A 22,213-nucleotide genomic window follows, 5' to 3' on the forward strand; every position below is an offset into this window, starting at 1 on the left:
TAAAAATGGATGATTCACAGCAGTGTGACCAGCCCACTGCAAAGTTCCAAGCACAAGGCTGAAGCTGTCGGAGTGGGCTCTCTCTTCAATAGGAGCAAGCCCTCCTTAGAAACCCAGCCATCTGACTCCGTTTGCCCTGAACAGACCAAGATCTTGCAAAGGAGCCAATGTTTCTACAAATAAAAGTCTCCTTCTGACCAGACCACATCAGCCCACATATACACTAATGATCTGTGGGGAAAACTGAGTGCCTTCAGGGTGACTAGTGAGAGGCAGAGGTAACGCAAGCGACCCCATATAATGTTGGGAAGGAATTCGTTCACTAACACTGTGTTCCAGCATATAGGCAAGTTTAGTCATACGCTGCTTTCAAACATCAACATGGAGGCTATAATTATGTTTTCAAAATCAAGCAAGAAAATATTTTATTTTTAAGCCAAAGTAATTTTTCATCACACACATTCAACAAAATTCTTCCTTTTCCAGTTTCATATCTAACAGTATTTTAAATGAATTTTTAGCCTTACAATGTGGTATGCATTTCTAATGGCAGATAACCAATGCTAAATAAAAGATCAAGAGTTTGCTTCTGTTTTCTTCTGAAAAGATAAAGTTAGTATTTCTGGAACTAACACAGCCACCATGAGCCAAGGGGAATGAGTGAAGGGGAACAGGAAGCATCGGTGGAGATGAGGTCTATGAAGAGTCTGTGTAGCAATGAGGCAACTACTTAACAGAAATACAAATTGAACCCTAAAAATGCAGACACAGGGCTGGAGAGATGGCTCCGTGGCTAAGAGCACTGGCTGCTCTTCCAGTGGATCTGGATTCAATTCCCAGCACCCACATGGCAGCTCACAGCCATCTGTACCTCCAGTTTCAGGGGATCCAATGCCGTCTTCTGGTCTCTGCAGGCACAAGGCACACACATGGTGCACAGACAGAGTTGCAGACAAAACACCCATATATATATGGTTTTTTAATTTTAAATGGAGACAGAGCCAGTTTCTACCACATTCTAATCCAACCCTCAGTTTCTAAAACCAGCACTAAGCACCCAAAAGGACTGACACCAGCTCAAAGTGAGACTTGCTACCTAAGGAGCAGAATGCGGAGTCCCTGCCACATGAATTGATTGTTTTATCTGGGATTCCTTAGGGTTTCCGCAGACACACCTACTATCAGACACTGTGCCAGTGTTAACGATCATATACTGCACTTTATTTCAGCAAATTTCCTTTTAAACAGAAAACAGATCACTAGCCAGGACAGAGAAAGTCTTTACCTAGGCACCTCTGGCATCTGAGAGGCCCCCATGTTCCAGTGTGAGAGTAACAGAGACTCGGGCTGCCTAAGTGTCCCAAGCAGAGCTCAGTGACCAGTTCCCACATTACCCTTAATGAGGACTGCGTTTCATACCTCCAAGTATAGAAATATTGGAGCCTATGAATTTTAAATACTTATTCAATTTAAAAGATGGATGCCCCCCCTTTTTTTTTAATTGCTATCTATGACTGAAGGATGCTACACCCGCATCCTTGTTTGGGCAACAGTTTTCTGCTTAGAAACTGGTGAACATGACGCTCACTCATCACCCAAAACTAGATTCTGGTCCTCTCATTGGAATCTTCCTGTAGAAGCCTGAGTGTGTTAACAGACAGCGCTTCCATACTGTAAGGCTTTTCTCTATGTATCTGCTGTACTTTCTTCTGGAGGCAGATCTGCTCAGCAGACTGAATGCTGGGGCTCGTTCACATTTTCATGCAACTGTTAAGTTTCTATTATCTCCACTACATGCATCCAAAGCACGAGCAAAAGACATTCTGGCAACACTTTAAAACTGAGCTGCAAAGTCTGGTTTTTTTATGTGCAGTATAAAATCCATTTAGAGCACTAACCCACCATTTTGTAAGAAGACAAACCTCTAAATAATTTATAGCACTAGTAAATCCAGAGTTCCTGGTAGATTTAAAAACCAGCATTTAAAATATCACTTTAGATTAAAACCAGCGGCAAGAAGCCTACTCCCTTGTGCTCTACCAGGCCCAGTTAAAATGCAATACTAGCAGGCCATCTAGTGACCACTCAAGGGGTAGTGGAAAGAAAAGACAAAGCCTCCTGCTGGCTTGTCTTCTACGTTCTTGAAAAGATGTATGCAAATGAATCAAGTGAAGAACACAACGGTCCTCTGATTAAATGGTAAGACATATATTTTTATGAGTGACTATATCACAAAACCAGACTGGAAGAGAAATTAGAATCTAAAGTACTCACATAACAAAAGACCTCATGGCTATAATATCCATTTTTCCAGAACATGCAAAATAAATATTTATCTTCCTTGATGACAGTAAGTGAAGAATACTAGTTAAAGCCAGGCGGTGGTGGCACCCACTTTTAATCCCAGCGCTCGCTCGGGAGGCACAGGCTGGTGGGTCTCTATGAGTTGGAGGCCAGCCTGGGCTACAGAGTAAGTTCCAGCACAGCCAGAGCTACACAGAAAAACTTTGTCTCAGGCAGAGGCAGGCAGATTTCTGAGTTTGAGAGTTCGAGGCTAGCCTGGTCTACAGAGTGAGTTCTAGGACAGCCAGGGCTACACAGAGAAACCCTGTCTCGGGGGGAAAAAAAAGAAAGAAAAAGAAAAACTTTGTCTCAAAAAACTGAAAATAAAATAAAACAAATAGAATTCACTTCAGAATGAGTCTCCCCAGAGTAAAGCTGATTAAAACAAAAACTAACCATCTGCCACTACTGTGCCCACGAACACAGCCTTCTCAAGCTCCTCATTCTCTCAAAAGTCCCAGGTGGTGCTAGCTTCTTCTCTCTACCCAAAGCACAACGGGAAATCCATTATATATTTGGTCTTTGTCCCCAGTTCCTAGCACAGAGCTTTGAATCTCCTAAGTGCATGGTTGATGTCTCCTGGACAGTTCAGGATTGGGATTTGTCACCAGAAGGATTACCTTGATTGCAAGTTGATAACTTGCAGCCTCACCGGTCACTAGTCACTGCCTGGGGTGTTGAGCCAATTGAGAGCTGGTTAGGCTGATTTCCTCTGCTCTGAGTCACCGCTGCACTTCACAGGCTCAGCCCCTCCACCCTCTATCTATTTGAGATCCCACCATGTGATCTCCTCTAAGCACCTGTAGAAAATCTCACAAGCTTCTCTGCAGTAATACTGAAGGTGAATTGCATGTACTATACCTGGCTGGATGGTTGGACAGGGTGTGCATTATACCAAAGTCGCCTGTCCATGGAAAAATAGTGTGCATCCAGCCAACTGAGAAGTGTGTTCACTGACTTCTCCATGTGCCCTAAAGCTTATCTGAGATTCAACTTTACTAGAAAACAATCAAAGAGAATTCATGTCAGAACAGATGGAGTTTTGTCCAAGTGTATCTTCTTCCTCTGGTTGTAATTTTAAGTTCTACAACATGCTACAAAAGAAGAAACATGAACTCATTTATGCATGGCCATCCTGTTTACACACTATAAACTAAGTAAGAGTGGCGGAGACCAAACATGCAGGTCCATAAAGCAACAGTACTGCTTGGCTGGCCGCCACACCCCAGTGTTTGTTGCAGTGTGCACCATACATGGCACTGAGTGTTCTCCAGTTAACAAGATTCACCATGCACAGCAGAGCGATACTCCCGTGCTGTCAGGGATGTCATCTGCTTAGGAAAGCATATAACTGAGGTCTTTTTTCCCAAACAAGGCTGATGCCAAGAGAGCGTAATTATAGTAACAGGCCGTTTGGATTTCTTCTCCGTGGTCACCCTACTTCATGATAAAAAAAGAGAAAACTTCTGTTCTAAATCCATACAACCAGATCACTTTCTAGACACAGTGTGATGAGAAGTTTTGAGTATAATGAGAAGACCCCTAAAAATAAGGACAGAGGTACATAAAAATCAATGTGAAATCCCCAGATGCATAATCCAACACAGCCATAAGCAAATCTCACAATTTCTGTGAAGTACTACCAAGATATTGTGTAGGTGAAATGAGATAGCACACAAAAAGAACTGAGGGCAAAGATAGCTTACGAAGATGTCCAGAAACTGAGTGGTGAGGAGGGAAACTCAAATGTTAAGAGCACTGGATGTTTTTCCAAAGGACCTGGGTTTGAATCCTAGCACCCAATGTTAATAGAAGCTAATACTGTCTGTAACTCTAGTTCTGGGGGAATTCTAGCATCCAAGAGCATTGACATTGCACAGATATGGTGCAGGTATATGTGCAAGCAAAACACCCATACACATAAAATAAAAACAAGCAAATCTTTAATTTAAAAAAAATACAAGAAAGAAGGCATTATAAGCTAAGCTGAGGCCGGGCGGTGGTGGCACACGCCTTTAATCCCAGCACTTGGGAGGCAGAGGCAGGCGGATTTCTAAGTTCAAGGCCAGCCTGGTCTACAGAGTGAGTTCCAGGGAAACCCTGTCTCGAAAAACCAAAAAAAAAAAAAAAAAAAAAAAAAGATAAGCTGAGAGAGAAAATGGACCACTTCCCCCTGGAGTTCAGAAAAAAACTCACTTTCATAGACATAAAGCACTACATGTGTGCCCTTTATAACATGCAGCCAATGTCAGAGTCTGTTCTATGCTTCTGTGAGACATCAGGTGAACATGTCCAGTCAGCACCCTTTTTCTGGCAAGTATAATGCATATAAAAAGGATAATTAGTACAACCTCTAATTAGGATGACATAATTAGGAAGAAGGCATGAACTGACTACAGAGACTAAGGTAGAAGAAAGTGAAGGGAAGAGGAGGAAGTGCATGCCTTGGTAGAATACATAAGGGCAGGTCATACAAAGGCATGCCTCTCAGAACCAAACTGTGAGGAATTCTCAACACAAACCACCTTAATTCTATGAAGAAAAAAAACCTACCCATATGCATACATATAATAATAATAAATGAATGAATACATGTAATTAAGTAAGAAAAAACTGTCAATATAGAAAAAGAAAATACTTAGACTAAACCAGAAAGATGACCTATCATGAAATAAAAGGCACAGAGTAAAAGGCGTGGTCACAAAATCACAGTGGCACTGACCCTGTCCTCTGAGCAGTAGCAGAAAACAGTGTGTAAGTCACATGCATTCATTACAGGTGACACGTAAGTCTGTGTCTCACCTTTCAGAACTACAGTGCAAGGCCGAGTAATCTGGATACAGTATGTGGCTAGCACTGGATGAGGGATAAGAAAGGACACTAGTGGAAAACTTCACACAGTATACCTGGTATTTGGCTGAATAGTGTGTGGGACTCTGCCATTCCCAGGCTTGGAACTGCAGTATCTCCACAGAACAGACATTTAAGGAACAACATAATCATCTTCCTCCTTGAGGAAGAGGAGGCTGGGGGTCACGCAGCAGCAGAGGCACGAGGCCGATTTATGCAGGCAAAGCACGAACTCTGAAGAATGCTATTCTAAGTGAGGAAGAAGTCAAAGAAAGGAGGACAGAGGGGAGCACCAGCACTGGGCAATCCCCATAAATGGCCTCTCACAGTGTCTGTGGACCACATAGGAGTATCCGTGCAGTTTCCTAGGAGTCTATAAAACATTCAACACCTGCTGGTTAGACACAAATGATAAAAGTTATAATGAGACTACATACAACATTTAACTTTCAGCTGACAAGATTCAAGTAAAACAGCATAAGCTCAATGTAGACAAATACAAGCACATCCCATACTGAGCACTGAGGAATAGCTGGCCCTGGAGAAGCTGGTAATTACTAACTAAACTCAACCCTCTCCACCAACCGCATGACAGATACATCAAGAAACATCCACAGCATAAGCACGTCTGGTCTTTAGCACTCCCACATGTTGCTATCCGCCAAGTTCACCTGTGAGAGCCATGCCACCAAATAATGAGACAGATAAAAACATAGTACTAAAAATCACAAGAATCGTAACAGTTTTACAGAGGGTCCTTTTATGTTGGGTCACACTCACAGCTACCCTGGACCACAGACTGAACAAACCTGGTCTTCCCTTTCAAAATTAAAAGGGGGAGGGGGGCATAGCTTGGTGGGGTAGCTCCTTTGGGCAGAGTGAGTGACTACCATGCACAAAACACTGGGTTCAGTCCCAGGACCACATACACCAGGCATGGTGGTGGTGCACACCTGCAAGCACGGTGCTCAAGAGACAGAAGAAAAAAGTTTCAGGGCCATCCTCAGTTCTGTAGACAGTAAAATGGCAGCATGAACACCAGGTCAATCTTTCCTCAAGAAACAAACAGAGAGAAACAAAAACCTATTATCTCAGCCAGTGGGATGGCTCTGCAGATTCAGGCGATTGCTGCTAAGCCTGACTGCCTGAGTTCAAGCTCCAGAACCCACATTGTAGAAGGAGAGAACCAAATACAGAAAACTGCCTACTGACTTCGACAAGTGTTCCATGGCACACACACCTACACATTCATACATACATACATACATACATACATACATACATACAAATAATAATAAATGAATAAACATAATTAATTAAGAAAAAAACCATCTCAATCTTTGCTATGATAAAGTTATAAGATAACCAACTACAGTCAAGTGCCAACACCACCAAAGCTAGATCCAGAAATGACCTATCAGGAGTTCAACCATCAATCAGGACTTTAAATGGTGACTCAAACTATAAAATAACTGATTCATAGGATGGAGTGGAACTCAGGCAGTGTGCGCATTGGGAAAGCAGAGGCAAGTTGGAGGCCAGCCTGGTCTACATGGTGAGTTCTGGGCCAGCCAGCTAAAGTGAACTATGGGACAATGGACTCAGAGAAGAGGTAAAAGGCAATTTAGAGGAAAGAAAAACTACTTCTAAAAGCGAAAAAATCCATGGGAATCATGTATCTGTTATTCAGTCCCAGTGCCTCTTATGCTTCCGTATGCCCAGCAGCCAGGGAGAGGTACTTAAAACCAGGAACCCTCTCTCTGCCGGATCTTTCTTAAAAATCTATCGGGAAGTGTATCACCAAGTTGAGGCAGGTGGGTACTTGTCAAATACCTAAGGGAATTTAACAACACTGTGTGCCTCCACTAAACAGCCTAGTATCAAGTCACACTGCAGAGTAAGTGTAGTAAAATTAATGATAAAAGGTCCTATGACTCGCAACCTTTCTGACATTTATAATAACTGACATATATAAATAACAATATTTATGTATTGTATATGCCCCAAAATGCTAAAATAGTAGCATACAGAAGTTACTGGTTTTTATAGACCTGAAGTACACACTACTCAGTCAGGTTGTTTTTAGGGGCCAAGTTATCAGGCAGTTTTTTTCTCTGTTCTCTTTCTCTCACCCGTTCCTGCAGAAGCTCCACAACCTGCTGGACGCAGTCATTGACATCACAGGAATCCGTTTTCAGCACCAGCTCCGGGGCCTCTGGTTTCTCATACTCAGAATCGATCCCAGTGAAGCCTTTAAAGGTCAGCAGACAACAGGCGGAGACAGAAATGTAGAGTTTATTTCATCTGTACCAATCTGCATTGAAGTGAAGGCTTACTAAGCGCTACCCTGCCACGGCATTATGGTACCGATGGCTTTCTTGAGAGAGACCTAATTAAACTTTATTTCTTCTCTACACATCAGTCAATTCTCATTACTCACTGTAGTAACGTTCAATAAGGTCATCAAAAATACTAATGAAGTGAACACTGGTTCATGCCTCCTTGGTGAAACATGAGGTCAGGTTCCCACCAGCCTCGGTGCCATGTGCGTTTCTGTCTGAAGGCAGCTTATTCAACACATTGGTTCACTTACCCTGACCTCACAGCCACAGGCCAGCTCAGCTGCAATGAAAGTAAGGTACTACAGGGCCAGGAAGACGGCTCAGTGAGGAATGGGGCCTAACAACCTGAGTTCACTCCCAGGACCCGCAATGTGGAAAGAGAAAGCCAATCAATCCTACAGTTGTCCTCTGGCCTACGCACACATGCCAGATGAGAGATAACTGAACTACAGAACAGAAATGCTACACAGCATTCTCAACACTGGGAGTCATTTTAACTCCACCACCCAGAAACTATGTGCAAATGTAAAACGACCAATCTGCCATCGTGCCCACCACCAATAGTTACTCCAAGCAGGCCGCCTGTTCCTTCTTCGTCAAGAAGGTGGCAGCTTGGGGACAGGCGGAGAGCCTTTGGGGCTGCTTGGCAAGAATCTGACATTGGCCAAGGACAAGGAAATAGGCTTCAGACATGACAATGACTTTGGGCTAGGACAGGGAAGTAGACTCAGATACTTTGGTCATCCTGATAAGCCCTTAGAAACAGTGATCACAGGAGTGTTCATGGAATTTGGTTTATTGCCTTGCTTGTTCTTTGACTATTTGTGTTTATCGTCTTGCTTGTTCCTTGACTATTTGCATCTATTGTATTGCTAGTCCCTCAACCAAAAAATGACCTTAATATATGCATATAATTAAAATGGTATAAAAGCAAAAAGGAGGAGGAGAGGATGGGATAGGGGGTTCTAGGGAGGGGAAATGGGGAAAGGGGATATCTAAAATGTAAATAAATGAAATATCCAATTAAAAAAAAAAAGAAGGTGGCAGCTTAATCTCATGAGAATCGGCATGAGAGTGACCACAGCCAGTGGCCTCACTAATGAACCGAGCCCCAGGCAGCAAGGTTCCCCATCAGCTTTGCTTGTAAGACTAGACATCACCAGGGCAGGCAAAATTTCCCTCAGCTGCTTATTCCCAGGCCCAAATACAGAGAAGAAATGGATAGCAAATGTTCTCCTCCTCAATTTCCTTTTATCTTTCCTGAGCCAAAAACCAAATACCCAAATCTAGAATTCAAAACTTCTGCAATGGTCCCAGGCTATTGGATCTTGTCGGGAAGGCAAGCAGGTCACCTGCATGAGTCACCGCTACAGAATGTTTACTGTGTAATCTACCTCCAGTGCTTTATAAGGCCAGTATGCCGTTTCTACGAATGCTGACAGAATTAACACAGTATCAAACACAACAGCAAAGATGGACTCTACATTTCCCCTTCGATGCCTAATGTGTCACACACTGAAACTGTGAACAGGCCACGAAACCTAAACATAGAATCAGAAATAGGTAAATTCAAATTTAAGAATCTTAGAGAGGCTGAGTAAAGAGCCTTACCAAGCACTACGACATAAAAACAGGACATTCTCCTTACATCAAGAGCCTTCCACTTCAGGCGATTTCCCAACAGGCGTGGGCCACCTTGCACTTGCATGGTGTAACAGAGACAGCAGAGGTGGTGATGGCTGGCAACCTAATTCTAGATACCTAATTATATAAAGTGGGTTTTCAGCACAACATCTCCAAGTCCCAGCTCTGTCAACCAGCTCACGTCATTTCTCACTCCCAATTTCTTAGGCAAGAGTTATCAGTTCTGGGGGCTGGAGAGACAGATCAGTGACTAAGAGCATAGAATGTTCAGTTCCCAGCACCTATTTCAGCTCCAGAGGATCAAATGCCTCCAGCCTCCACAGGCACCTGCACTGACATATACAGACACGTACACACAAATAAAAATCTAATTTAAAAGAAAAGGGTATCAGATGTACACACAAAAGCAAGACATATCTAGACAATGGGAAACTGAAGAAAACATTCCTTGCCTTTTATTTCTCCGGCCCGTGCTTTCTTGTAGAGTCCTTTGACGTCCCTCTGTTCACAAACATGCAGAGGAGCGTCGACAAAAACTTCAAAGAAGGGTAAGCTCGCCCCCTCGTGAATCTGCCTTGCGTTGTTGCGATCCTGAAGAGAAGAAAAGAAGACAATCACAGAAACAGTAAGTGATCAATAAAACATGATTGATAAAAAGTTGGATGTCCTGACAACAAGGATGAAAGGGACTCTGTGCCTCAGTTTGTCTATATGTGTATGTGTATTTGCAAATGTATGTGTTTGTGTGTGTGTGTGTGTCTGTGTGTGTCTGTGTGTGTGTGCATGCGAGCGTGTGTGTTAAGCTTGAAATAATTCGGTCAATGGCTTCATCTCAAGAACTTTGCTATACCTCAGGGTGTTTTAACAGCAAGTTTTACCCAAACTGGATTTACTCAGAAAAGAATCACAGCACGTAATTTTTTTAAGTTATCTGTATTTCAGGGAAACTTTTAAAAAGTTGAATTTAGCCTCAAAACACAGGCCAATGTTTAAACTTCTTATTACTAACATAATCACTTTCAATATCATAAGCAGCACCTGATGGCACAAAGGCCCCGCACCTGCGTGTAAGGCGATATAAAGCTCGTGATGCACACTAAGCCAGCGTCTGCAAACAGCTTCGCCACCTCTGCTATGCGGCGGACATTCTCTTCTCTGTCCTCGGGACTGAAGCCGAGGTTCTTATTGAGACCCTGACGGATGTTGTCACCATCCAACGTGTAGCACGGAATGCCGTGGCACACCAGGTACTCCTCCAGGGCCATGCTCACAGTCGTCTTCCCTGCTCCGGACAATCCTAGAGCGAACAGTCCGAACAAATTCTATGAGCGGTTAGAACTGAGAGTCTAAGGACAAGCGACTGCATTCGTTATTCTCAGCACCAGGGTCTCAGAAACATCTTACCCAGGATTTCTTTAAGATTGACCTTTTATCTACTCAAAATATCTACAAGCACCTAGGGTTTCTTTATGATTTGAGGGGGTGGGGTCTGGGGGATATTGTTCTTAAGCATCTATCTTTCATAACCCAGAAATCACCAATAAGTTCCAAAAATTATTAACCAATTCTAGTGTCATGGTTGGGTAGATATATTCACATATTGGCCACATGCCACATTTTTACAGTCGAATGCCAAATTACATATAACAAGGAAAGGGAAAGAAAGATGAAAAGTGAATGCAAAGTTACCTCCTCCATGTTCCAGGATCTTATAAGCCATGATAAACCACTGGGGAGTCAATTCATAATATAATTAATCTGACCAGGAAGTTCTAATTTCCATTCACTCAACTCTCCTGACTAGGAAAAAGCAAACATCTATACACAAACACTTCACCACCCTGGAGATTGCATATCAGAGTCAGGAGAACCATAAGACAAGAAATGAATGTGGAAGTGTATAGTTTCAATTTGGTTTAGGATGGCCACGTAGCACTTGTGCTCTTGTAGAGAGTACTGTGACATCCTGGTATGGGGATAAACATCCACCAGCCACTGCTGATTTGCTCTTACACAGGGGTTTATGGAATTTGGGGAGGAGGACCCCCTCCACCTGCCACAATGTTTGAGGGAGATGCCAGAAGAAATCGTAAATGGAATTCGGACTTCAGGTTTCCTAGAAAATCCAAGCAATGCACCTGTGCACCTCATGGGAATACGGAGAGCCACAGTTCCCATGGAAGGTGCAGCTTGTGTCTGGTTCCCCTACCTCATGGTTCCTGCCACTACATGTCCCTTCACTGATTCCTTTGTGCCCGCTGGCACCTATGTACCCGTGGCCCTGTTCCACCTCAAGTCACCCACTGAGGTCATCTTCTAGTCTTGTCATTGCTGTTGCTTTGGTACAATCTTGCTACTTACATGGTCCAGGCTGATCCTGAACTCACTCCTGGGATTCTAGGCCCGTGCCACCACACCCACTGATTGCTCTCTTGACCATACCTGTCAGCCAGACTGTGCAACCACGGAAGCCACCTCTGGTCCCCACCACCTGGCCTCTCTTATTCCTGCTGACATGGTGGGCTTGATAGGTGACGTTGGTTGCTCTCTGCATCCCCTAGAAAAAGAAGGAAGGGAAAACAAGAATTGTAGATCACCCGGGTCCTTTAAAAGGTCAACACATGTTCCTTGTAAACACATAATCAGTACTCCATATAAGATGCTAAATGCAAGGAAAAGCTAAAATCGCTTTCATTTTCTTCAACGCACTTCCATAATGTTTGGCATCTTACATTTACAGCCAATTGGATTCTCAGAGCAACCCAGTGACATGAGTACTCTGGTTACTGTAGTTTTATAGAACTTGAGAAAAACTTGAGAAAAGTTATTAAATAATTTGCTCAACATCTCATAACCAGGAGTAGAATCTGGGATATTCCAGACTCACACACTTATTCAGTCATTCATTCATTCAACCAGAAATTACTGAGGTCTGTCTAGGATGTCAAGTAAATAAAGTTTCCACCCTGAATGACCTTATATTTAACTGGGAAGTCAACCACACCACACTAAAAAGAAAACAGAGTAGGCGAGAAAGGGGGAGTGTAGAAGGAGTGTCTCCTTCATCAGAATGGTAAAGATAGCAGCTCCTAAAGGCAGGCCTGCAAGGCTCGCTCACCTGCATGGGGATATCAGGTTTCCCAACTGCACTAAATGAAAGAAACAATCTTTCTAGCATTGTGTACTCTTGGCACCTCTGTCAAAACTCAACTAACTGTGTGTGGGCTTAATTCTGGAATCTCTACTCTGCCCTGTGGTTTAATGTGTGTCTGGATCACTATACCCTTATAGTCAAGGGGGGGATACTTCCCGCTCGGTTTTCTTCTGGTAAGACAGCTTTGATTATCTAAGACTTTCTGAAGTCCTTTACCAGTTATCTGATTGGTTTTTCTAATTCTGTGGAGAGAGGGTTACTGGATATTTTTTAATCAGAATAATTTTTTAATTGTTTTTTAGTAATCTCATACATGCATGGATATAATGTATTTATAGCATATCTACCTATAGTGGTTTGAATATGCTTGGCCCATGGGGAGTGGCACTATTGAGGTGTGGCTGTGTTAGAGAAGGTGTGGCCTTGTTGGAGGAAGTGTGTCACTGTGGGGTGGGCTTTAAGGGCTCCTAGTATTCAGGTTCTGCCCAGTGTAAAAGGTTTCCTCCTGGCTGCCTTGAAAAACAGTCTTCTGGATTCTTATTGGACTTGATTTACTCTGTTACAATAGAAAAAGCTGTGTACAGCTCTTGACTGTGTATAGCCCTTAAAGAAGAATGTTGCCTTTACATAGACAAGACAAGGAGGGTTAAAGAGAGCATGAAATAGGTCAGTGAAGGCCCCAAGAAAAATCAGAGAGAGAAAGAGATAGATGAATGCTGGTATAAGAATTCAGCCTCTCTAAGGTTGTCAACCCTATTTCCTCCCATCTTGGGACCATTATTTGGGTTCTTTTTGCTTTTTTCTGCTGGTCCCTGGCCCTCAAATAGGTGGACTAACTCTGATACAACAGATAAATAATTTGGTAGCAAAACCTATTCAGATACATTATCATAAGTTAGCTATGGAGGGCCATGAGACTCAAGATGAGGTTGTTACTTTATACAGGGTGTTTCCAAAACCCATCTCCACTCAACCTAAAAGGGGGGACTTCTGCCCCTAGACCAAGCAGAGAGGGACCACCCAGAACCCCCTCTGACTGGTGATCTGAATTCTTGCTTATGCTTCGAGGCTAAGTACTGCAAGGGAATATAAATAAAAGATAAAAATATCTCTCTGGGTTCCCTGAGGGACAAGCCTGACTGCATAGGGGTTGATGTCAAAAGTATCCCCTCTCCAGGAAAAAGACATCGGGATGGGTATGGCCCTCATGCCTCACTGGACAACGACAGAAGGACTGGAGCCATTACAAGGTCCCCTTGAAATGCTGGAGGTCAGGCCTCTATCCCCGCCTTCACAAGTTTAGAATTGCCACAGCCCTTCTATACTTAGAGAAGGGAGGAGATGTCAGGGGTAGCCCTGCTTACACACTGAAGGCCTAAAATCAGCCATAGGCCTAAAATCAGCAATAGGCCTGACATACATGTATACTAACACCAAGTCGTGGGTCTCTGTGGAAAAACATTGAAACAGATGGCTATAAGCTAATGTAAACAGGTAGCTTTTGTGGAAATTTACAAGCCTGAGTAGTCATAGACCTTGTAAATAGGTAGCCTTGGCAGACAATACCAACTTAGATAAGGACAAGCGAGTCATAGGCAGAGTCATAGTGACTTGTCCCCTAAACCTTCACCCAGCCGATACCTGGTTCTGAAAGATATCTGTATTCCCCATGAACACCCACACTCCAGTGTCATTCCCTTCCCCACATCCTGTCTTTCTGTGTTTATAACCCCTGTGTGAATGAATTACGCTTTGAGAAAAAATAAATTATTTATTAAAAAAAAACAAAAAAAAAACCAAAAAGACAGTCTTCTGGCAGCCTTCAGATCAAGATGTAGAACTCTCAGCTCCTCCAGTACCAAGTGTGCCTGGCCACTGCTCTGCTCCCACCTTGATGATAATGGATTGAACCTCTGAAACTGTAAGCCAGCCCCAGTTGAATGTTGTCCTTATAAGAGTTGCCTTTGTCATGTGCCTCTTCACAGCAGTAAAAGCCTAACTAAGTCCCCACCCTCCCCTCATATCCCCTTCAACTCCTCACCACCACCACCACCACCACCACCACCACCACCGCACCTTCAATGGCATCTTCACACCTATGCGTAAATGATGCTCGGCTCTCAATCCCTCCCCACCTACCCTCCAACACGCCCCTTCAGCTAGTTCTCTCTCTTCCCCCAATTAGCATCACCTCTGCTTTCCTTTAGCCGGGAATCCTCACTATTCTCTACCTCCCTTAAGATCGCTTTTATGATCTACTTTCTAGTTTTGTAAACTATGAATAAAGGCATATATATATATATAAATATATACATACAAAGAAATGTGCTTACAATTTTAAATTTAGGTGCAAGAGAAAATACAGTGTTTGTGTGAAGCTGGCTTATTTTACTTAAGATAATGATTATCAATTTCATCTATTTTATGCAAATGTAAGAGTTATATTTTTTTCCTTATGGCTGTATAAAGCCCTATTGTACTTATAGACCACACTTTCTTCATCCATTTATTTGCTGATGAACATCTGGGATGGTTCCATTTCCTGACTTATTGTGACTAGTCAACATACACACACACACACACACACACACACAAACGATGATGCCCAATGTCTATGAAATGTCTTGACTCGGTGTCTAAAACTCTATAACCAAGAGTGGTGTGTTGGCTAGTATTATGTCAACCTGACAAAACCTAGTCATTTAAGAGGGGAGCCTCAACTGAAGAACTGCCTTCCCATAAGACCAGACAGCATCCACACCTGTAGAGCACTTTTTTAATTAGTAGTTGAGTACCACTGTGGGATGGTGGCCCAGGGTTCTATAAGAAAGCAGGCTAAGCAAACCAGTACACAGCACACCTCCATGGCTTCTGCATCAGCTCCTGCCTCCAAATCCCTACCCTGTTTGAGTTCAATGATGGCATGGATACCCTTACCTCCCCAAGTTGCTTCTGGTCATGGTGTTTCATCAGAGCAGAGAGAAACCTAACTACAAGTAGTACAGCAGCACCATGTGGTAGTTATTTTCAGAATGCTGAGGAACCTCTGTACTGACTTCCATAGCGGTCACATGTGTTAACATTGCCTCTAGTGGTCAACCAGGGTTCCTCTCCATGGAGTCCCTGCCATCACTGCTCTCACTTGGTTTCTTTTGTTATTTGGGCGGGGGAGACGGGGTGGGGGTGGGAAATTGGAGCGTTTTTTTCTTTTTGAGACAGGGTCTTACTATGTAGCCCTGAATGGCCTGTATATATGGACCACGCTTTCTTCATCCATTCATCTGCTGAAGAACATCTGGGATGGTTCTATCATGGTTCCACTGTATACACCTGGTTGGTCTCGAATTCAGAGATTCATTCACCTGCCTCTGCTTCCCAAGTGCTGGAATTAAAGGTGTGCACCAGCAGCTCATCAGACGCATAGCTGGCAAAGACTGTTCTGTAGGCTGTTTCTTCACTCCAATGATGTTTTCTTGGCTATAAAGAATCTTCTTTTTTTTTTTACATGTATTTACTCGTGTATATGAGGGTGCACACACATGACACAGTGCACATGTGGAAGTCAAAAGATATGGTTCTCTTCTTCCATTGTGTGGGTTCCAGGGATCAATAGAACTCAGGGCATCAGGCTTGGCACCAAATTCCTTTACCCAACCACTGAGCCATCTTGGCAGCTACAGAATCTTATTAATATAACCCAGTTTGTCAATTCTTGTGATCATTTCCTATGCCACCAGAATTAAGGAAACACCTGTTTGTACCTTATCTGGAAACAGAGTCTAAGTTTCCTCTAGCAGTGTCAAAGTTCTAGGTGTTATATTAAGTTCTCTCTGATCCCTTTTTCATTTACCTTTGTGCGGGGTCAGAGAAATATCTAGTTTCAGTTGTTCTTGTGTGGAAATTCAGGTTTCCCAGAAATATTTGTCCAGGATATCTTTTTCCCCAAAGTATGTTTCCCACAGTTTTGTGAAAAGTTAGGTGCTGTGCCTGGGTTCCTATCTGGGTCTCCAATTCTATTCCACTGCTGTCCTGATCTGTTCTGTGTCAGTGGATATACTGTTACTATGGCTCTGTAATACAATATGAGATCAGCTGTTGATACCTCCAGCATTACTCTTTTCTCTAAGCATGACTTCAGCTAGTTCTGGACGTTTTGAGCCTCCCTGTGAGTTTTATGATTGTTTTCTCTAGTTCTGAGATTCTGATAAGGACATCCATGGCTTTCACTAATAGAGCCATTTTCATGGAACTAATTCTGTCTATCTATGAGCAAGGGAGGTATTCCACCTTCTAGTGTCTTCTTCAATTTCTTTCTTGAGTTTCATTGTTGAGGATTTTCACCACCTTAGTTAGGTTTACCTTACCGTTGTTTTGGGATAATTTGACTTCTTTCCTATTTGTATCCTTTTGATTTTTCTTGGCTAAGTGCTCTAACTAATAAGATTTCAAAGTACTGGGTAAGACTGGAGAGAATGGGTACCTCTGTCCCATTGCAGATTTTACAGGAAATGTTCTCAGTTTTTCTCCACTCAGTAGAATGCTGTCTCTAGGTTTATTATGTAATCCCTCCCTTCCTAATTTGAAGCTGTCTATAATGAAGGCATGCTGCTCTTAGTGAAAGGGCCTTTTCCTTACTGATTGAGAGGATCATGTAATTTAGGTTCTCAAGTCTATGTGCTGATTGCACTTTCTGATTTGTATAAGAAGCTGCATCTCCAAACTGAAACCAATCTGGTCACAGAGTATGAATGTCTTCGTATACTCTTCCACTGGATTTGGTTAAGAATTTCACTGAGAATTTTTTCATCTGCTTATCGGATAAAAATTGGACTACAATTTCTTTCTTGGTTGTGAATAGGCAAATGTTTTTTGTTCATTGTGTAGAGATTTTCCTTGTATTTCTCAAATGCTGATTTTTCGATCCTACTATCTGGTTTCATGCAGACATGGCATTGTAATGCTTATATTAAGAATCTCATGTCTCAAGCCTGTATAGACAGTGTCCACCATTTATTCTGATTCTAGGTCCTAAGAATTATCTTTATTCTAGGTCCTAAGTTAGAGTTTTATGGGGATTTTAGACGGGAGGTAGCAAAATTAGATTAGAGGATTAGAACAGAATTATAATACCTAGTTATTGTGCTTTTAAGTTGTAAATAAATCTTAGTCTCTCAGTCATTATTTCGGAACTAGCTGGGGTTAAGAAAAAGTGCTGCCATACCAAGTTCCTGCTTACATTTCTAATAATACTATTAGTTACAGTTCAGTTCCTTCTGAGCTTAGATTCAGGGTAACACAGGAGTCACAGAGTGACAGTGGCAGTGTCCCATACCCTTCTGTTTTAGGAAACGGTTTGTGGAGCACTGGTTAGCTCTTCCGTAAAGGTCCATCGGTAACTGCATCTAGACCTAGTCTTCGTTGGGAGGGTTTTTTTATTACTGCTTTAAGTCACCGACTGCTAAGGGGCTGCTTAAAGGTGATCAGATCTTCTTGATTAGCCATCAGAAATCCCTGTCTGAAGATGAGAGTGGAGGGGAACTGAAATCACACACTATTACTCTATCAACACCAATCTGACTATGCCCATCAGTGTTTATAAAACTGTGAGCCCATAAATGTTTGGTGCATATATAGTAACAAAAGCTGCTACGGTCAGCCTAACAAGATGGCAAGCTTGGAATCTAGGCTGCAAAATTCTACAGTGGTGCTAGCTTAGGCATGGAGGCCAACGACAGGTACCAACCTGGAGACTGGGGCTGCAGGAATTTAACGGGTGCTGGATTTTACTTGTATGAGTGCAGTGTTAATTTAGACTAAGTCAGATGTTCACTGCTTCTCCTTGTCCCAAGCAGACGGACGGTATCTCTCTCCAAGCTGGGCTGCCTGAATCAGGAGTGTGCACAGAATACAAAATCATCCCCCTGCCTTACTGCATTTCTCTTTCCTTATTTCTATGCTATGCTCACATGCTATGATACCTCACGTGACTTCTGTGGTTCTTGAAGGTCATTCTGTGTATGGTGTTGTTAATCTTTTACCAGAGAACAAGCACTTGAAATTCCTGCCATCTTGCTGATGTCTACCAATAATTCCATTTCTTATCTTTCTGAGACAAAGTCTCATGGACACCAGACTGGCTCTGAACTCACTAGGTAGCCAAGGATGGCCTTGAACTCCTGATACCCCCCACCTCTACCTCCCCAAAGCTGACAGAATAGACAGAAGCCATCACTCTCTTTCAATTTTTATTTATGTATTATGTGAGTGTACCTGTGTGTGCAAAGACCTGCAGAGACAAGATGACGTTAGATCCCACGGAGCTGGAGTCACAGGCAGCTGTAACCCAGCCAATGTGGGTGCTGGGAACCAAACCTGAGTCCTTTGGGAGAACTGAGCTCTCTTAATAGCTAAGCCATCTCTCCAGACTGTATTTAAAGAAGCAATTTCCATCCAGATCATCTATGCACTCTTCTCCAGCTGCTCGCTTATAAAAGTGCCTGAAGGTAAGGCTGTCTTCCCACTTTCCCTTTCATAATCACGCACAGGAAAGGCATGTCAATGTGCACAGGAAAAGCATCTCCTGCCCAACTGACTTTCACTGCTCATTGCCCTGAGGTAGAAAACCTCCAGAGGTCAAGGGACCTATTTGAAAATTCCTTTCATGAGCATTCCACAAGAACTACACCCCTCTTCCACTATCTTGACTAGTAGCTATACCTCCAATAAAATTATACTATATATATTAGTATATTATATTATACCACATAATAATTACTTATGAAAATCTCTATGGGAAACTGGATGTATTTCTGAAAGAAACAAAGCTTGGCAGCTGTGCATGTCAAGCCTGAAAGCTTCCAGACACAGATACCGGCCTCGAGGCCTTTCGTGAAAAGCAGAGAACCTCTCTATCATGAGTTCCCATCAGTGCTGCCCAGAAAGGAGCGAGGTGTCTGCTGGAAAGGAATGAAGAGGGTACTTCAAGGCAAACGTCCTCCATTTGCCAAACCTGTTTGACTTGCCTATTTTGTTTTGGGATGTTTCTAAGTCATTTTGCTCCTAGACAAGAAGAAACCTGTATCCAATGTGTTTTGTTCTAATGAAATATTTCCTGCTTTTTCTTATTAAACTTGAGGTCAACCACATAAAAATTTCCCTAACAAACTATAAACTGCTGAAGTTGTAGATGAGGGAAAATACAAGCTAGAGACTAGCTCACTCATCACTAAAAAGAAAGTGAGCTGGTAGTTTCTTGTCTACTACACTGAGGATGATTCTGGAAGAAAACCAACGTAGTCTGGGTATAAGAAACTTTTTGTTTACATATAATTGATACTTTTCACATTTAAAAATAAATCTGAAGCCAGGAGTGGCAGTTCGCACACCTGTAATCCAAGCCTGGGAAGGTGGAGGCAAGTAGTTAGGAGTTTAAGGCAAGCCTCAGTTGCACAGCAAGTTTGAGGCCAGCAAGGGCTATATCAGACTTATCAAAACAAGGACACTGATAAGTAAGGAACTATTAACATAAACAAATCTGAATTTGGAGAAGTCCAAGGTAGCCAAGTAAAGATGGTCATTGCTCACCTTATCTACAAGGAAGAACCAAGATCATAAACAAATGAATAGCTCCAAGTTCACTCTAAGTGACTAAGGAGGGACCCAAGCATTCATCAAGGCAGAAGTGGGAACCCAGGAAGACAAAGACCTGGTGTACAGGACAAAGAACAAGGCCTAAGGTAAACCTGGCCCTGGAGCCAGGGAGAAGATAATGAGAGAGTCCAACAGACCCCACCATCAAGACACCAACATTCCAGCCACAGAGCAGTACCTCGGTCATCGCAGGTTTGAACCTAGCTAGAAGGGCTGCCTGAAGTCCACAGTAAATCTCTGCTTTAGAAAAGACCCTAACACTGTCTGCCCAACCCACCTCCAGAACCACTACTGCCTGCTGCCAGGCTGAAAAGGAGCCACTGCTGAAGTCCATCCTGTACTGGGTACAGAAGTTTTCTACATCTCGCCATCCCTGGTGTTACTGGAGTCTCTAAATGAAAGTGTGAGTCTGGGAACCCTAGCGCGCTAGGTTCCATCACTTACCATCAATACAGCTAGAGAAGAGTGAGGACATTTACTCAGTGTGGCCATGATGGGAAGAGGAATGAAAGGCCCAGGGACCCCTGAGTCCATCTTCTGGACACTAATAGGACATCTGGGATTAAACAAAGGGCAGGAGGTACATACAATCTAACAGGTCCTGGTCAAGATGTGGTGCAGTCCATCCCTCACTTATTACTGTCTGGCTCCAGTCTTTCCCACAATGCATTCTGGTACAGCATCAGAACTGTGCAAAATCTGTTCCTGAAAGAGGAGTTCTTCCTCTTGTTGGCACCACCTTGTTTTTCTGATTCCGCAGCATGGGGTTCCTTGGTCAACCCCAATCCCTTGAGGTGCACTGACTTAGAGTCTGACAGTCAAGGGGGAGGTGCACAGGTGTCTCTAGAATGCCTTCTGCTAGGAGCAAATGAGTGGTCCACCAATATGCTACCACACTCATACAGAAGACTGCAACCTCACTAACCCAGCGGTGTACTTGTGACCTCAGAACACAAGTTCATGTAGTTCCTTCCCTGTACCGGAGTGGGGCAGGTGGCCCACAGCATGACGTGCCACTGCTAAGACCTGAAGAACTAAGGATCTTGTACCTGGGGGTGCGAGACCTATGCAACTACCACTGTTACTACTAGTGTTGCTCCTCGAAGAGCTTAGAGACATGCCTTCTGTGTCCACAATTCCCATCACTGGAGATCCCCGATGCTAGCAATATCTAACCCTGTAAGGCACATGGACACGGCCCCAGCACTCCTCCTGACTACCAGAGACACAGCTACAACCAGTACTCAGTACTCAACATACATGGCAACCTCCAGCCACTGCAAAATCCACTGCTCTGCTACAGGAATTCCATAATCACCCATGGAGTCTCAATTTCAGCATCAATGACTTTTGAGAGCTAGTAATTCTTGATTTTTGAAAGTTGCCTGTGATGGTAAATATTTAGTAGCAGCCTTGGCCTCTATCCAACAGATGTCAGAAGCATCATCCCCTCAATGCTACAAAAAACGAAAGAGAAAACTAATAAAGAGAGAGAAGAAGGGAGGGGGGAGGGAGGGGGAGGGGAAGAGGAGGGAGGAGGGGGAGGGGGAGGGGGAGAATTGCTAACCACCCTAAAGGTGGCAAAAATCTCACCCAGTTGACAATGACTGAGAAGAGAATCTGCCTCAAAATTCACTGTGGTAGAAACATGTGAGACACCTCAAAGGTTACAAAAGCTATGATACTAAAAGAAAAGCCAACACAGCGAGACACCCTATGCCACTCTACCCAAAAGCAAAACTGCAGAATAGCAACTGTCTCTGGAAATGCCTTGCCCTGGGAAGAAAGTAAGAAGACACAAATACATAGGGAAGTAGAATAAAAGAAAAGAAAGAGCAGTGAATCCAAGGCTAGACTTAGACCTCCCACAGATGGAAAGTTCTAGGCTGCAATGATCATTAGCTACACTTACAGCACAAGTTATGTGGTCAGTACAAGTAAGGAACTGGGGTTTTTTTTTTCTGTAATGAAGTTGCCACGTGTGGTTAGTGGCTACCATACTATACAACAAAGACCCTTCCAGACATTACCGTCATCTTTTCAAACATTGGTCAGCTTTCCATTCTTGTAACAGAAATCAATACAGTCTCGTGGATTCAGGAGCTTCGGGCCGTGGTTCCTGAACCCACTGCTCTGGGTACTGATGATGACATGAGAAACAAAATGCCCACCACATGGCAGCTGGGAAGTGACAGGAAGTGGGCAGGATTCCAACCGCCCCTTCAGGAAC

At 43.2% G+C, this 22,213-nt stretch overlaps 1 protein-coding gene across 1 annotated transcript in view; it reads right to left on the minus strand.

The window, feature by feature from the left end:
* Positions 1–22,213, minus strand: part of Papss1 (3'-phosphoadenosine 5'-phosphosulfate synthase 1) — a 72,430-nt gene that overhangs the window by 45,658 nt on the left and 4,559 nt on the right. The window contains exons 2-5 of the mRNA XM_028760394.1: positions 11,622–11,736; positions 10,241–10,476; positions 9,632–9,770; positions 7,326–7,444 (exon numbers count right to left, since the gene is read on the minus strand). Of these exons, the coding sequence (XP_028616227.1) occupies positions 7,326–7,444; positions 9,632–9,770; positions 10,241–10,476; positions 11,622–11,736 (609 nt within the window). The remainder of the gene's footprint in view (positions 1–7,325; positions 7,445–9,631; positions 9,771–10,240; positions 10,477–11,621; positions 11,737–22,213) is intronic.

This window comes from Grammomys surdaster, unplaced genomic scaffold (assembly GCF_004785775.1).
Source record: "Grammomys surdaster isolate TR1022 unplaced genomic scaffold, NIH_TR_1.0 126531, whole genome shotgun sequence".
NCBI lineage: Eukaryota > Metazoa > Chordata > Mammalia > Rodentia > Muridae > Grammomys > Grammomys surdaster.